The sequence below is a fragment of the Pristis pectinata genome, chromosome 40, assembly GCF_009764475.1.
Source record: "Pristis pectinata isolate sPriPec2 chromosome 40, sPriPec2.1.pri, whole genome shotgun sequence".
In the NCBI taxonomy this organism is placed as follows: Eukaryota; Metazoa; Chordata; class Chondrichthyes; order Rhinopristiformes; family Pristidae; genus Pristis; species Pristis pectinata.
Window position 1 is genome coordinate 2900769 of NC_067443.1, and position 16993 is coordinate 2917761.

General features: G+C 52.2%; 1 protein-coding gene across 11 annotated transcripts in view; it reads right to left on the bottom strand.

Moving 5' to 3' along the window:
• Positions 1-2576: 2576 nt before the first annotated feature.
• The window catches only part of shc1 (SHC (Src homology 2 domain containing) transforming protein 1), a 132934-nt gene continuing 118517 nt past the window's right edge, over positions 2577-16993 (bottom strand). For all 11 annotated transcript variants that reach the window (XM_052045876.1, XM_052045871.1, XM_052045875.1 and 8 more), the window contains 4 exons: positions 15397-15472; positions 15052-15225; positions 11575-11840; positions 2577-7499 (listed from right to left, as the gene is read on the bottom strand). In XM_052045876.1, coding sequence (XP_051901836.1) covers positions 7371-7499; positions 11575-11840; positions 15052-15225; positions 15397-15472 — 645 coding nt within the window. In that variant the 3' untranslated portion in view covers positions 2577-7370. The remainder of the gene's footprint in view (positions 7500-11574; positions 11841-15051; positions 15226-15396; positions 15473-16993) is intronic.

A 16993-nucleotide genomic window follows, 5' to 3' on the forward strand; every position in this document is an offset into this window, starting at 1 on the left:
ACCCTCTGGGTGAAGAAGTTGCCCCTCAGGTCCCCTTTAAATCTCTCTCCTCTCACCTTAATCCTTTGCCCTGTAGTTCGAGACTGCCCTATCCTGGGGAAAAGAATCTATGCCCTCAGAAGTTTATCAGTCTCCGAAGGTCACCCCCTCAGCCTCTTCAATCTCTCCTCATAATTCCAGTCCTTCATTCCAGGCAACATCCTGATGGATATCTTCTGCACTCTCTATTACTGTCTCATCCTTGTTCCAAATACCCACCACCCTCCGTGTGAAAAAGCTGCTGCTCAGGCCCCCTTTAAATTTCTCGCCTTAAACCTGTGCCCTCTGGCTTTAGGCTCTCCTGAGGAAGTAAAGGGTTAAGAAATTGTGACTGTACGTATAACCAATGAAAAAGATACCACGCAGGCAAACCCCTGACTCAGGACTAGGTGGTAATTACTCTGTCCGGAACTTGGTCGCAAGCCAATTATACTAAACAATAAGGATGATGGTTGTGTGTTAAACAGTAAGTGTGAGGTTTGTCCCAAACAATGAGGGTGATACCTGTCTTTGAACCTCTTGATTGTAAATCAATTATACTGATCAATGAGTGCGATGTCTGTCTTTGAATCTCAGGAGCCTGATCGAAACTCTCGGAGCCGCATTCATGAAGTGTGTGTGACAATGTCTGTATAAATTACTGTCTGCTCCTCTGTGTTGTGGAGACCTCTGATAAAGACTCTACATGAGAGTCAGAATTCTCCCTGGCGGTATACCGCTAATAAATGCATTTTAACGGAATTAATCTGTGGCATTGTGTGATTTTGCAGCAGGCAGGAGTGGGAACTTAAAATTGGGATAACAGTCCTACCTCAAGAAACACTCTATCTACCCTCTTGATGCCCCTCATAATCCTGTACTTTTTAAATTATATCTTGGTGAAAACGCACTTTAATTCACATTTTCCCACATTGTATTCCATAGGCTGGATCTCTGGCCCTTCACTGAACCTATCCATATATCTTTGTGACTGCTTCAAATTACCTTCCTACCTTTGGGCTCATAAAATTGATGAAAGACCAATCTCACCAGGATCTCACGTGTGTCATAGAATCGCACAGCACGGAAACAGGCCCTTCGGCCCAACTGGTCCATGTTGACCAAGGTGCCATTTCAGCTGGTCACATTTGCCCGCATTTGGCCCATATCCCTCTAAATCTTTCCTATCCCATCCTATTCCTTGTACCTGCCCCAAGCACTTCCTCTGGCAACTCGTTCCATATACGCACCACCCTCTGCACGAAGAAGTTGCCCCTCAAGTCCCTTTTAAATCTTTACCCTTTCACCTTAAACCTGTGCCTTCTAGATTTTGGTTCCCATTGGCTGGGAAAAACTGTGCGCGTTCACCCTATCTCTGCCCCTCGTGATTTTATACACCTCAATTAAGGTCACCCCTCAGTCTCCTATGCCCCAAGGAATAAAGTCCCAGTCTGCCCAACCTCTCCCTATAACTCAGGCCCTCGGGAACTGGCAACATCCTCGTAAATCTACTCTGCACTCTTTCTGGCTGAATGACGCCTTTCCTAATAACCGGGTGACCAAAATTGTACACAGTACTCCAGGTGCAGTCTCACCAACGCCTTGTACAACTGCAAACATCGTCCTGTGTCAGGATGCCCTAAGACCCAGGATTAAAGCCCGTGATTCATCAGCCAGTCAAGTTCCACTTCTTCCGCTGCAGAGATGAGGCATCGGTTCAATTACAGAGACGTTATTTTTCTCATCTCTGAATTTTCTCAAGTCACCAGGCGAATTTCCAGTCTGGAAGATCAGTTTGGGCTTCTGCAGTGTTCTCACCTCTATCCACAGGTTGGAATCCATCTGGTGCTGGGGATTTGACACTACCTTTTGCTTCTGTTAATTCTAGATACAATTTTAGCTTCCTTGGAATACTCTTCTCTTCCTCCACTACTATCCGTACCAAAGCCAAGTTATCGAGATATACAGCACGGAGACAGGCCCTTCAGCCCACTGTCCGTGCCGACCATCAACTGCCCCCCATTTACACTAATCCCATTTCATTCTCCCCACAACTCCCCCTCCCCCACCGATCCTACCCCTCCATCACACACTAGGGGAGCAATTTACAGCAGACAATTGATCCACCGACACCGCCCATTGCTGGGACGTGGGAGGGAACCCACGCAGTCACAGGGAGAGCGGGCAGGCTCCACACACACACAGCGGCAGAGGTCAGGATCGAACCTGGGTTCTGTGGAGCTGCCACCAATATTCAAGTACCACACTGCACTGTGTAAGATCACCCCGCAACATTTACCACTCCTCTTACTTTTTTTTTGGAGAACGGTTTTCTGTTGACCTTGACATGCTTTCCTAGTCAGAGTCCAGCAGCACAGAACATCATATCCATGCTAGCCAACGGCACCGATCCCATTCACCAGCACTGGCTTGCTCAGCCAGTGTTCTCACTGTCCCAACTGCGGTCTGACGTCTTGTGGGGAGATTCCCCACCTAAACTCAAGGCTCTCCAAGCCAACGTGCGCCCAGAGCTGAAAAGAAAGGCAAACGGCAGGAAGCCCCGATAAAATATTTGTTTAAAAACTATTCCACAAACTTTGAGTGTACAATGCATATTTTGGATCGGAGTCCATGAAGTCCAAGAAATGAGGTGTAATCAGGAATCCGTGGTAATCACACTTTGGCTTTGAAATACAAGATAATGTACATGCAGGTTATAGGAATAGGAGGTAGGGAGGGAATTACATTATTTACAAGGTTCTTTAGACAAATGATTGGAGAAAGTACTTGCATAAACATTCAGGCCACCACGTGGCCAAAGGCACAATTCTTCTGCGTGTGACTGAGTAAACTCTTATCTTCAGCGTGGAGCCCCTTCTGTGGGCTGTGCTTTTAATCAGTGCGCAGGGTGAGAGTAGGCAGAGAAGGGTATGTCCTGGTCGGCTCCTTCCCTGATCCCGAGGTTCTGGAGTCACTCCAACATCCCCCCCGTTCTTGTTTCCCCCTCCCGAGCCTGACTGGGAGGTCAGTGGTTTCTGTTTCCCTGGGTTGACCACTAGGTTACACACACCGTAAATGCAGGCCAATGGTACCAGGCTGGGGCTCAGAAGCAGCGGTTGTCCTCAGCTAACGGCAACCTCCACTGACCCCCCTGCTCCCCGGACCAACTCGCTTCTTTCGGAGCAGCACACAAGATGCTGTGGGAGCTCAGTGGGTCAGGCAGCCTCCGTGGAGGGAAATGGACTGTCGACGTTTCGGGTCGAGACCCTTCATCTGGACTGGAAAGAACGAGGGGGAGATAGCCAGTACAGAAAGGTGAGGTAGACTGGGATTGTTTTCCCTGGAGCGCCAACGGTAGTGACGGTACAGAGGTTTATAAAATCATGAGGGCTACAGATAAGGCGGACGGTCAGTCTTCCCCCCCCCCCCCCCCCCAAGGTAGGGGAGTCTAGAACTAGAGGGACCCTTCATCTGCACTGGTCCATTTACCTCCATGGATGCTGCCCAGTCCAGGTGAAGGGTCTCAAATTGAGACGTCGGCTGTCCATTTCCATCCACAGATGCTGCTCGACCCGCTGCTCCTCCAGCAGATTGTTTGTTGCTCCAGATTCCAGCGAATGTCGTCTCGTGTCTGGCTTCTTTCAGAGTTGCCGAGGCTGACGGTGTGTTTCAATTGGCAGCCCTGTCTGCTCCTGGCATACACGGGCCCAGAGCAGGAAGGCACGGCCAATTCGTCGCCAGAGGACCCTAGTCCTCGTCCAGTCACCAGTGCACGGTCCCCACCCTGCCCACGGGGGTTTGACCCCACCCTGCCCACGGGGGTTTGACCCGCTCACCAAGAGCACAGCATTCAAACCATCAACCAACCAAACTTTGGAGACCAAGCTCACTGGTGTCAGGGTCAAGGTGGAATCAGGATTGCAGAGGCAGACCTGATCATCGTTTTCGAAGCACTCGGGAAGTTGGGAATGCTCTTCTGAAGAGCTAGCAGGGACATGGGGGGGAATGGCCTCTCGCTGGGCTACATCTTCGAAACTCTCTCTCTCTCTGCTGTTTCATTCTGCGCAAACTTCAGTGACTGTGACCTGATGAAGTATGATGAAGTATGATGAGCTGGTTGGGGAGGGAGGTGTGTGGGCGTGGAGTTTAGGAGGCTCTATGTGTTTCCTGCTAGGCAGCAAGGTGAGATGAAGCAGGTAATCCTTGGGGAAAGATGCAGGGCTCTGTTGCTGTGGGGAGGTGTGATCAGTTTAAACGCAGGGTGAAGTTCCCCTCTACACCGTCCCATCACACACTCCTGGGGTCAGACACAGAGTGAAGCTCCCTCCACACTGTCCCATCACACACTCCCGGGGTCAGACACAGGGTGAAGCTCCCTCTGCACCGTCCCGTCACACACTCCCGGGGTCAGACACAGAGTGAAGCTCCCTCTACACCTTCCCGTCACACACTCCCGGGGTCAGACACAGGCTGAAGCTCCCTCTACACCGTCCCATCACACACTCCCGGGGTCAGACACAGAGTGAAGCTCCCTCTACACTGCCATATCACACGCTTCTAGGACAGGGGCAGCACAGGTTAGATACTGATGTGGGATCCCTTTACAGTGGCCCTACCTCAAAATATTGCACTAAATTACTCTTGAAAATATGATTGGCATTGGCACTGAGGGTGCTACCTCCATCCAGTGTGACCCTGGGTAGACGTTCTCCTTCACTGCTTGACCTGATGCCGGTTTAACACCGCTCCTTTCCCTGCTCAGCTTCCACCCTGTGTCCTCCAGCAACTGACCATGATCCTTGGGGAGCAGGTCGAGCTTGGGAAAACTGAGTTTGCTCAAAAAGAGCACTAACGCCGGATTTCTGCGGTCACTTTGGTGACACCGTGGGCTCCTGAAGCCAGGATTCGCAGATTGTGTGCTTGGGTCCCGCACGGGATTTTTTGGTTTCCTGAGTACCGATCTCCTGGGAGAAATATTCACGCTGCTCTTACAATTAAATATAAGCTTGTCGTTCCTGACCTTGGGCAGGACACAGGAACTGCCCGCAAAACCCTTCAGATGGCCCCAAGTTATAAAGGGGTCATTTTCTCTTTGGAGGGGTTGATACGGCGGAGGTCAGGGAGGTATACTCTCAGAAACTGAGAGGCATTCCTTCTAGCAGGGGGGCTGTGGATCTTTGGAATTCTTTATCCCAGTTGCTCCATTGTTCAGGACCTTTCAGGCTGAGATTGAGGGATGTGTGGTCAGCAAAAGGATACGGTGGGATTTGAGGTAGAACAGCACAGATATTACAGAGCAGAGGCAGGGAGCCTGATGGTTTAAGCTGGAGGTGGAGCACTTAATGGGGACTGGACATCCTTGGTACAGTTAATACTAACGTCTGTAGAGAGAGCAGGGGTGTGGGAGAGGGTGGGAAGGCAGAGCTATTCCCATCGGATTGTCTCCAGGCAATCGTCTTGAGCCTGACTCAAAATCTTTGGAGTCGGGAGCTGGCGGGAGGAGGGCTTTAAACATTGGGGGGTGGGGGGGTAGTTTGACTGCGTGACAGGGGCCCTCCGCGCCCACGGTCTCACTTCTTTTGGTGCCCACAGTGTGCGTGTGTTGCAATTGGCTCCCCACCACCCCCCCCCCCCCACCAAACCAGTCCCTCCTGACAGTGCACAGGAAGATCCCACAAACAGGCTAGCCTCTACCCCCCCCCACCCCAGCCAGCGCCAACCCGCGAGCCACAGCCTGGCAAGGCGGCAGGCAGGGAATGGCCTATCGAGGTGGGTCTGAGTGGTGGTGGTGGGGGAGGAGGATGCTTCTGCCCCTTTCTGTTCCTGCTAGCCCACGGCCCTGCCAGTGCTCTGCCTGGGTCCACAGTGCCGCCTTGTTCTGCCATGGGAGCGCGACCTGCGATTTCCTTCAGGAGGCACCCCGCCTCCCCCCAGGGTGTCCTGATTGGCAGGGCCACAGGGCCATTGCAGGCCTGTGGTGGTCTCTCCGCACCCATCCCATCTCCTGCACCGGGGAGTGGGATACCTCGAGCCGGGGCAGGGGGTGTGGGCGCGAAGGGATCAGGGTGCCCTGGAGAGTTGGAGACCGGTTTTCCGCGCGGCTGAGCAGCCGTGGTGTGGGAATTCTGGGCAAACCCCGGGTGGAGGGGTCACCGGTGGGGTGGGGAGGTGTGGCCACCTGCAGCCCAGATCAGACGGCTTGCTGCTCTACCTCTCTGGCTTCATTGGGGAGAGGAGGTTCTAGGGTGCAGTTACTGGGACCCCAGGACACCCACCTCCCCAGTGCTCAGGTTACCGAACAGATTGTGGACAGAGCCCCATCACAGCCTCCCAGGGAGACCGGGCTACTCTCCGGGCTTGTAGCTGAACCCCAACTCCCCCTAATCCACCCCCCCAACCCCCTCCCCAAGTACCTCATACAAGGCCCAGAATCTGGAGTTACAAGGCTCTTCGACCGCCAGAGGCATCGCCAAACAGGGTGCCTTCATAGCTTTACAGAAGGACAGTGATCAGGACTTTTTGTTCTCCTCCCACCCCCCGAACCCCAGTCCTGTTTGGCCCCAGTCGGGGTTCCTCTGCACAGTTTGGTACCTTTATCTGGAGAGTCAGGAGACAGCTCTGCCCCGGGTGAAGTATTCCCCCCTCACCACCACCCTCCAAACACAGTGCAGCATATGGGAGGGGGTAGTTTGTCCCTCCTCCCTCTGTGCCTGTGCTCCTGATGCCAATCCTCCCTCATCAGTATCCAGAGAGGAGGGATCCAATTGTACAGCGGTGGGGATGTGATTGGGGGAGAGGGGGGAGAGAGTGAGAGGAGCAGAGAGAGAGAGGGGGACAGAGAGAGAGGGGGCAGAGAGAGAGGGGCAGAGAGAGAGAGAGAGGGCAGAAACAGAGAGAGAGGTGGAGAGACAGAGAGAGGGGCCAGAGAGAGCAGAGAGAGAGGGGGCAGAGAGGGAGAGGGGGCAGAGAGGGAGAGAGGGGAGGGCAGAGAGGGAGGGGGAGAGGATGACAGTGAGAAGGAGAGCAGAATTGGACCAGAGGAGTATAACCTCCCACCCAATGTTTAAGCGAAGGTGCAAAGTTACTGGAAACCATCCAACATTTCCCTGGGTTGGGAGTACAGGGCCTCCAGTGAGTGGAGGGTTGCCTCTGTGACCACGGACATCAGACGGTCCGTGGCCGTCCCATGTTGCTGTGAAGGCCATTGCAATATCCAGCATCGGTCCGAAGGAAAACTTTTCAAAAATTAGCAGCACTTCAGTCTGGAAGAAAACACAGAATCTGCTTTGACGTGATTGTAGTTCCTCCTGTGGCCCAGTGTCCGCCTTCCCGGTCAGCTGACGGCTCCCTGACTACAGCCTTCGCTGCACTGGCTGCTGCAGGCACACCTCACTGCCGGCCGATATGATGGGCAGGTGGTTGTCCATGTGGTAGCTGATCAGGTGGCTCACACTCTCAAACTTGTGGTCCTTCGTCCTCACCTGGGGGGGGTGGGGAAGGGGAGATGGAGAGGGGGACGGGGGAAGGGGGGAGTGGGGTGAGAGGGGAGTGAGGGGAGTGGGGGAGAGAGGGGAGGGTTGGAGAGGGTGAGGGAGGGAGAGGCAGGGAGGAGGGGGAGGGAGCAGGGTAGGAGGGGAGGAAGGGAGGGGGATAGAGGGAGGGGAGGATTAGGGATGGAGAGGGGAGGGTGAAGGATGGAGGGAGGGTGAGGGACGAAGGGAGAGAGGGTGAGGGATGGAGGGAGGAGTGTGAGGGACAGAGGGAGGGAGGGTGAGGGACGGAGGGAGGGTGAGGGACGGAGGGAGGGAGGGTGAGGGACAGAGGGAGGGTGAGGGACAGTAAGGGTGACGGACGGAGGGAGGGTGAGGGACAGAGGGAGGGAGGGTGAGGGACGGAGGGAGGGTGAGGGACGGAGGGAGGGAGGGTGAGGGACAGAGGGAGGGTGAGGGACAGTAAGGGTGACGGACGGAGGGAGGGTGAGGGACAGAGGGAGGGAGGGTGAGGGACAGAGGGAGGGAGGGTGAGGGACGGAGGGAGGGTGAGGGACGGAGGGAGAGAGGGTGAGGAATGGAGGGAGGGAGGGTGAGGGACGGAGGGAGTGTGAGGGACAGAGGGAGGGAGGGTGAGGGACAGGAAGGGTGACGGACGGAGGGAGGGAGGGTGAGGGACAGAGGGAGGGTGAGGGACAGGAAGGGTGACGGATGGAGGGAGCGAGGGTGAGGGACGGAGGGAGGGAGGGTGAGGGACAGAGGGAGGGAGGGTGAGGGACGGAGGGAGGGAGGGTGAGGGACAGGAAGGGAGGGTGAGGGACGGAGGGAGGGAGGGTGAGGGACAGGAAGGGTGAGGGACGGAGGGAGGGAGGGAGGGTGAGGGACGGAGGGAGGGAGGGTGAGGAACAGAGGGAGGGAGGGTGAGGGACGGAGGGAGGGAGGGTGAGGGATGGAGGGAGGGAGGGTGAGGGACGGAGGGAGGGAGGGAGGGGTGTGAATTAAAGAAAACAAGAGAGACAGGAATTAGTTAGGAGCTGAGGAGCAGTGGGAAAGGACAAGACCCCGTACATCACTGGCTCTGGTCACCGTTGTCATCGAGGAACCGTGGCTGCCAACTGCACACAGCAAGATCCCACAAAGAGTCGGGACATGAAAAGGCAGCTACTTTGCCTGGGTCGATTGAGAGTGTTTAGGGAGAACTCCCCTCCTCTCCTTCGAAAGGGAGGTCGTGGGATCTTTCTCTTCCACCAGCGAGAGCAGGCGGGGCTCCCTGGAATCTGGTTCACGAGCCGAGTTGATCCGGGTTTCAGAACTATGCCTTCCAGTTCTTGGTTCCCTTTCCCTGGAAAAAAACAGTGCGTTCACCCTATCTATGCCCCTCATGGTTTTATACCCCTCAGTCTCCTACGCTCCAAGGGATCAAGTCTTCGCCTGCCCAACCTCCCCATAGAACAGTACAGCACAATACAGGCCCTTCGGCCCACAAGGTTGTGCCGACCTTCAAACCACACCTAAGACTATCTAACCCCTTCCTCCTACATATCCCTCTATTTTAAATTCCTCCATATGCTTATCCAACAACCTCTTGAACTTGACCAACGTACCTGCCTCCACCACCGCCCCAGGCAGCACATTCCATGCCCCAACCACTCTCTGGGTGAAAAACCTCCCTCTGACATCTCCCTATAACTCAGTCCCTCAAGTCCTGGCAACTTGCTTGTAGATCTTCTTTGCGCTCTTTCAAGCTTAATGATGTCTTTCCTATAAAAGGGCGACCAAAACTGTATACAATACTCCAGGTGCAGAATCACCAACGTCCCAACTCTTACACGCAGTGCCCTGACTGATGAATACAACACGGGCACATCCCTCCCCACCATCGGGAGTATCTACAGGAGACGCTGCCTCAAGAAGGCAACGTCCATCGTCAACGATCCCCACCATCCAGGCCGTGCCATCTTCTCCCAGCTCCCGTCGGGCAAGAGGTACAGAAGCCTGAAGTCCCCACATCAGGAACAGCTACTTCCCTTCAACCATTCGGTTCTTGAGCAAACCTTGATTTTAGGAAGGCATTTGACAAGGTCCCCCATGGTAGGTTCATCCAGAAAGTCATGAGGCTTGCCTGTGTGGATTCAGAATCAGCTTGCCCACAGAAGGCAAGAGGGTGGTTGTAGATGGAGAGTATTCTGCCTGGAGGTCAGTGGTGTTCCACAGGGATCTGTTCTGGGACCCCTGCTCTTTGTGGTTTTTATGAATGACTTGGATGAGGAAGTGGAGGGGTAAGTTAGTAAGTTTGTAGATGACACGAAGGTTGGAGGGGTTGTGGATAGTGTAGAAAGTTATAGTAGGTTACAATGGGATATAGACAGGATGCAGAGTTGGGCAGAGAAGTGGCAGATGGAGTTCAATCCGGAGAAGTGTGAAGTGACACACTATGGAAGATTGAATTTGAAGGCAGTGTTGGATTCAACTGTTTTAAGTAGTTTTTTAACATGTATAGTGTTTAACACACTTCAAGTGGCTGCACAAGGTATAACCACTTCTTAGCTTATTGGTTCGTCCTTCAGGTGAATACGTGTTTTCTCATTGGTTGGTTTTGCCACAGGTATAGGTTTCCTGATTGGACTATTGTTAGCTAAGGAGTACCTTTTACCTCAGGTACAAAAGGTGTTGTTTTTTGCTAATCACTCTCTGGACTCTATCTCTCTCTCTCTTGCCTCTTGCTCACTTCCCCCTGGCCCTAGCTCATCTTTAGTTCCTTTGTCTTGGCTCATCTCCTAGTAGTAAAGCTAGTGCCATGTGTTCTGTGACTGTTTCTTTGTTTTAAACTTTTCCAAAAGAACTTTGTGAAGCACCAAGTTGTTTCCAACTCATTCTTGGACTCCTGAAAGAACCTGCGGATTCGAAAATAACCGGATCCGACAGGTTAACTACAAGGTTAATGAGAAGATTCTGAGCAGTGTGGAGGAACAGTGGGGTTCAAGTCCATAGATCCCTCAAAGTTGTCGTGCAAGTTGATAGGGTTGTTAAGAAGGCGTATGGTGTGCTGGCCTTCATCAGTCGGGGGATTGAGTTCAAGAGCCGTGAGGTGATGTTGCAGCTCTATAGAACGCTGGTCAGACCACACTTGGAGTATTGTGTTCAGTTCTGGTCACCTCATTATAGGAAGGATGTGGAAGCTTCAGAGAGGGTGCAGAGGAGATTTACCAGGATGCTGCCTGGATGATTAGAGAATATGTCTTATGAGGAAAGGTTGAGCAAGCTAGCGCTTTTCTCTCTGGAGCGACGGAGAATGAGAGGCAACTCAATGGAGGTGTATAAGATTATGAGAGGCACAGACAGAGTGGACAGCTAGCACCTGTTCCCCTGGGCGGTAATAGCCAATACCAGAGGACATGCGTTTGAGGTGAGTGGAGGAAAGTTTAGGGGAGATGTCAGAGGTAGGTTTTGTTGACACAGAGAGTGGTGGGTGCCTAGAAAGCACTGCCGGGGCTGGTGATAGAGACTGATTCAACAGGAACATTTAAAAGACTCTTAGATAGGCATATGGATGTAAGAAACATGGGGTGTATGGGCTGTGTCGGAGGGAAGGATTAGATTGATCGTGGGGTAGGTGTATATTGGTCAGCACAACATTGTGGGCCGAAGGGCCTGTACTGTACTGTTCTATGTTCAGCTAGCACAACCCTAATCACTACAGTTTAGCAACACTATGACAACTTTGCACCAAAATGGACTTGGTGCCTTTTTTTTTGTTCTAACTGTGTTCTTTCTTGTAAAGATTGTGTTTAATTGATGTTTTTCTTGTGACTGTTGTGTATCTGATGCTCTGTGCCTGTGATGCTGCTGCAAGCAAGTTTTTCATTGCACACATGGCCTTGTGCACGTGACGATAAACTCGACTGATGGCCAGCGTGCCAAATGCCTTCCTCGCCACCCTCCCTGCCCGTGGCGCCACTGAAACCGGTTACCGTCAGCTTAGTGGAAAACGGGAGCCGATGTTTTCCAGGAGACTCTGGAATGGGGCAGGGGCGCAGAGAGTTGCATGTGGCGGCGCGGAGCTTACCACTCCCTCTGGGTCGACGAGCAACAGGTGCTTGGGCTGGCCATTCTGCAGCCCGGTCAGCACGTACTGGCCGGGGGTGGTGGTGCTCTCACGGACCAGAAAGTCGCCGTTGGAGCGCAGCAGCTTCTCGGCCTCCTTGCGGTTCATCTTGCCTTGGTACCAGATCTCCTTGAGCAGCTGCTCCTCCATGGAGGCTGTGATGTGCGTGGGAGGGCTGCTGGCAAGAGGCAGCTGGTGGGGAGCCCTCAGCGCGTCTTCAAACGGTTCTGGAACGAAAGCACAAGACCAGCGCTCGGAACCGTGCTTAAATTAAGGCCACATGTTCTGACAACACCGTCCCCCAGCCAGGCAAGCACATTGACCGAGAGTACGACTATCCTCCACTCACTGCATTCAGCTGGCAAAATTAACCTGCTCTTGTCGGCGGAAGCTGCTGCAGTTCTGACCATAAGTTCTCTTTTCCATCTAATAGAATCTGTCTTCTGACTGGTTGGGCGGCAACGTGGTGCAGCTTGTAGAGCTGCTGCCTCACAGCTCCAGTGACCTGGCTTCAATCCTGACCTTCGGCACTTTGTAGTTCCCAGTTCTGTTCTTGATAACTGTCCGTAACCTAATTTCTCTCCAAGTCAGTTTTCTATAGTAACCCACATCATATCACTCTATGTACACCTGCTATAATTCTTTCATTTCATCGAATATTCACCCTAACACTACATATAATTAATCTAATGGAATATTACTGTTTCCAGTTGTCAATGAATATCACAAAATATTATTATTATTACGAGCTTGAAAATGCTTTAAAAATGTCCCAGAGAATTTGTGTAAAGTCAGATTTTCGTAGGTCAGGTCTTTGATAACTTGGGAACCTCTGTAATTATTACCGGGTTGTTGGTTCTGTCACTGTCTCGGGGATAACACTGGAGTTTGAGCCAGCTCCAATCACATCATAGAGTCATAATGCACAGAAACAGGCCTTTCAGCCCAACCGGTCCATGCCGACCAAGATTCCCATCTAAGCCAGTCCCATCTGCCCGCGTTTGGCCCGTATCCCTCTGAACCTTTCCCATCTGTGGACCTGTCCGAGTGTCTTTTAAAAGTTGTATTGTCCCTGCCTCACCCACTTCCTCTGGCAGCTCGTTCCACATATGGACCACCCTCTGGGTGAAGAAGTTGCCCCTCAGGTTCCCTTTAAATCCTTCATCTCTCACCTCAAACCTGTGCCCTCCAGTTTTAAGTTTTTAAGTTTTATTTACAGTGTGGTAACAGGCCCTTCTGGCCCAATAAGTCCACGCTGCCCATTTTTTAAACCCAATTTAACCTACCCGTACGTCTTTGCAATGTGGGAGGAAACCGGAGCACCCAGAGGAAACCCACGCAGACACGGGAGAACGTACAAACTCCTTACAGACAGCAACGGGAATCGAACCCCGATCACTGGCGCTGTAATAGCGTCACGCTAACCGTTAGTTCCCCTGGGGAAAAGACTGTGCGCATTCACCCTATCTCTCCCCCTCATGATTTTATACACCTCTATAAGGTCACCCTCAGTCTCCTATACTCAAGTCCCAATCTCTCCCTATAACTCAGTCCCTCGAGTCCTGGCAACATTCTCATAAGTCTACCAGTGACATCCTGGTGACAGCACAGATCATGTACGTTCGGATCAAGTGACCTGTCTCTGATCGTGTGGTTGTTGTTGCACTGTTGCTTTGTTTGGCACTGTATTGTTCTTCCCACTTTTCTTGTATAACTTATCTTCTATGTGTTACATGTGCTCTGATGTGCTCTGTATGTCCTACGTGCCTGTGATGCTGCGAGTTTCTCATTGTACCTGTACCTCGCCATACTTGTGCACATGACCACAAACTCCACTTGACTTCTTTGGACTAGTTTCTGCTATAGTTCCTCTAGTATTAGAGATTTCAACCCTGGGGAGAACGGCTGCCTACTCTATCTGTGCCTCTCATAATATTATAAACCTCTATCGGGTCTCCCCTTAGCCTCTGCCGCTCCAGAGAAAACAACCCAAGTTTGTCCGACCTCTCCTTGCAGGTAATACTCTCCAATCCAGGCAACATCCTGGTGAACCCCTTCCGGACCCTCTGCACAGCTTCCTCACCCTGTAATGGGGCGACCAAAATTGAATGCAATTTTTTTGCAGTCCTTTTCTTCACTGCCTTGTCCAGTTTATGTCCCGTGTGTTGTCCGCACCTACGTGCCTGTGATGCTGCTGCGAGCAAGATTTTCATTGTACCTGTACCTCCCCGTACTTGTGCACACGGCAATAAACTCGACTTGACTTAACAAGCTCATAAGCAGACGGAAATAGGGGATGTACAGCAGTCAGGCCATTTGGCCCCTCTGTTCTGTGCTAGTTTTCTGATCCCCACCAGACTCCCCTGGTTACTTATACACTATAGCCGACCTTCTCTTGAATCTGTCCTTGCAATCACATGTTCCCTTCAGGGAAAAGAAGTCCTGGTGGGATTTATACTGCAAGCAGAACAGGTGGTGCCGTTGACAGTGAAAATGGTTGTCAGGATTCACAGAGGGATCTTGATCAGCTGGGTAAGTGAGCAGAGGAATGGCAAATGGAGTTTAATTCGGATAAGTGCAAGGTGTTATATTTTGGAAAGTCAAATCAAGGTTGGACTTTCACAGTGAAAGGCAAGGCCCCGGGGAGTGTTGTAGAACAGAGGGACCAAGAAGTACAAGCACACGGTTCCCTGAAAGTGGCGTTGCAGGTAGACAGGGTGGTGAAGAAGGCGTTTGGCACGCTGGCCTTCATCAGTCAGGGCACTGAGTACAGGAGTTGGTACGTTATGTTGCAGTTGTACAAGGCGTGGGTGAGGCCACCTTGGGAATATTGTGTTCAGTTTTGGTCAGCCTGCTGTAGGAAAGATGCCATTAAGCTGGAAGGAGCGCAGAGGAGATTTACAGGATGTTGCCGGGGCTCGAGGGACTGAGTTATGGAGAGAGGATGAGCAGATTGGGACTTTCTTCATTGGATCGAAGAAGGCTGAGGGGTGACCTTATAGAGGTTTATAAAATCGTGAGGGGCATAGTTACAGTGAATGAGCACAGTCTTTTTTCCCAGGGTTGGGGAATCAAGAACCAGAGGGCTCAGGTTTAAAGTGAGAGGGGAGAGATTTAATGGGAAGGCAAGGGGCAGGCTTTTCATCCAGAGGGTGGTCCGTATATGGAACGAGCTGCCGGAGGAAGTGGTTGAGGTAGGTACATTAACAACATTTTGGGCAGGTACATGGATAGGAAAGATCCAGAGGGATATGGGCCAAACATGGACAGATGGTACTAGCTTAGATGGGAATCTTAGTCAGCATGGATGAGATGGGCCGAAGGGCCTGTTTCTGTGCCGTGTGACTCCGGTCCCCCTGACGATGGGGCCCACAAGGTGCCCGCGCTTCAGGGAACCTTTAAAGCGACGTTCCCTGTGCTTCATGCTTGGACACTCACTCATGTCGAAGATGTCCTTCTGAGCGCTGCCGTTGGTGTGACTGCCGGCAGGGTGGGGCTTCCCTTTGTCCAGGCTCTGCACGTTGACATACGACGGGTCGTCAAACAGGTCAGAACGACTGCTGCTCTTCACACTTGGTATCCCGGGCTGGGCGAACCTCTGCGGGCCGGCACCTGTGGAGGTTGGGGCGCATGGTCAGAGGGTGCTGCTCCAGGGCCAGGACCCGCCGTGGGTCCTGCCAGGAATCAGCCGGTGACACAGAGCCACTGCCAGGAGTGACCTGCCAGGAATCAGCCGGTGACACAGAGCCACTGCTTGGTGACCCCCACTCCCCTGCTGCTCACCTTGTACCGTGCTCGGCTGCTTCTGAGAGTCGGAGGAGCGCATGTCGTAGAGATTCCCTGACATCTGGCCCACGGGCTGCAAAAACAGAGGTGAGGGGCAAATAAAACAGCTGGACAGGAGACTGGAGAGGTCTGAATTTCCACAGTTTGCTGGACCTGGGTATCACAAGGTTATTTAAATTTAAATTCTACAGCTTCCGTGGTGGGATTTGAACTCAGGCCTCTGGATGACTAATTATAGATGCAAACAGCAGGGAAACAGGCCCTTCGGCCCACCGAGTCTGTACCAACCACCAACCACCCATTTACACCGATCCCCATTTTATTCTCCCCACATTCCCCATCACCCCTCATCCACACACGAAGGGGGAGATTTACAACAGCCAATTAACCCACCAACACTGCACGTTGTTGGGACGTGGGGGGGAAACCAGAGCCCCTGGGGGAAACCCACGCGGTCACAGGGAGAGCGTGCAAACTCCACACACACACAGACACAGACAGACAGACAGACAGACAGACAGACACACACAGATATCTAGAACATAGAAGCACAGTACAGGCCCTTCAGCCCACAATGTTGTGCCGACACTTTATCCTGCTCTAAGATCTATCTAACCCTTCCCTCCCACATAGCCCCCCATTTTTCTATCATTCATGTGTCTATCTAAGAGTCTCTTAAATGTCCCTAATGTATCTGCCCCCACAACCTCTGCCGGCAGTGCGTTCCACGCACCCACCACTCTCTGTGTAAAAAAACTTACCTCTGACATCCCCCTTATACCTTCCTCCAATCACCTTAAAATTATGCCCCCTCGTGTTAGCCATTGTCACTGTGGGAAAAAGTCTCTGACTGTCCACTTGATTATGCCTCTTATCGTCTTGTACAGCTCTATCAAATCACCTCTCATTCTCCTTCTCTCCAAAAAGCTCTAGCTCACTCAACCTATCCTCATAAGACGTGCTCTCCAATCCAGGCAGCATCCTGGTAAATCTCCTCTGCACCCTCTCTAAAGCTTCCACATCCTTCCTATAATGAGGCGACCAGAACTGAACACAATACTCCAAGTTCTATAGAGCTGCAACATTACCTCGTGGCTCTTGAACTCAATACCCCGACAAATGAAGTCCAACACACCATACGCCTTCTTAACAACCTGCGCGGCAACCTTGAGGGATCTATGGACGTGGACCCCAAGATCCCTCTGTTCCTCCACACTGCTCAGAGTCCTGCCATTAACCTTGTATTCTGCCTTCAAATTCGATCTCCCGAAGTGTATCACTTCACACTTTTCTGGGTTGAACTCCATCTGCCACTTCTCAGCCCAGCTCTGCATCCTATCAATATCCTGTTGTGATCTACAGCAACCTTCTACACTATCCACAACACCACCAACCTTTGTATCATCAGCAAACTTACTAACTCACCCTTCCACATCCTCATCCAAGTCATTTACACACACACACACACACACACACACACACACACACACACACACACACACACAACACCAGGGGTCAGGATTGAACCCGGGTCTCTGGGGTTATGAGGCAGCGACTCTACCAGCTGCGCCACTTACAATGCAAATCTGGCAAC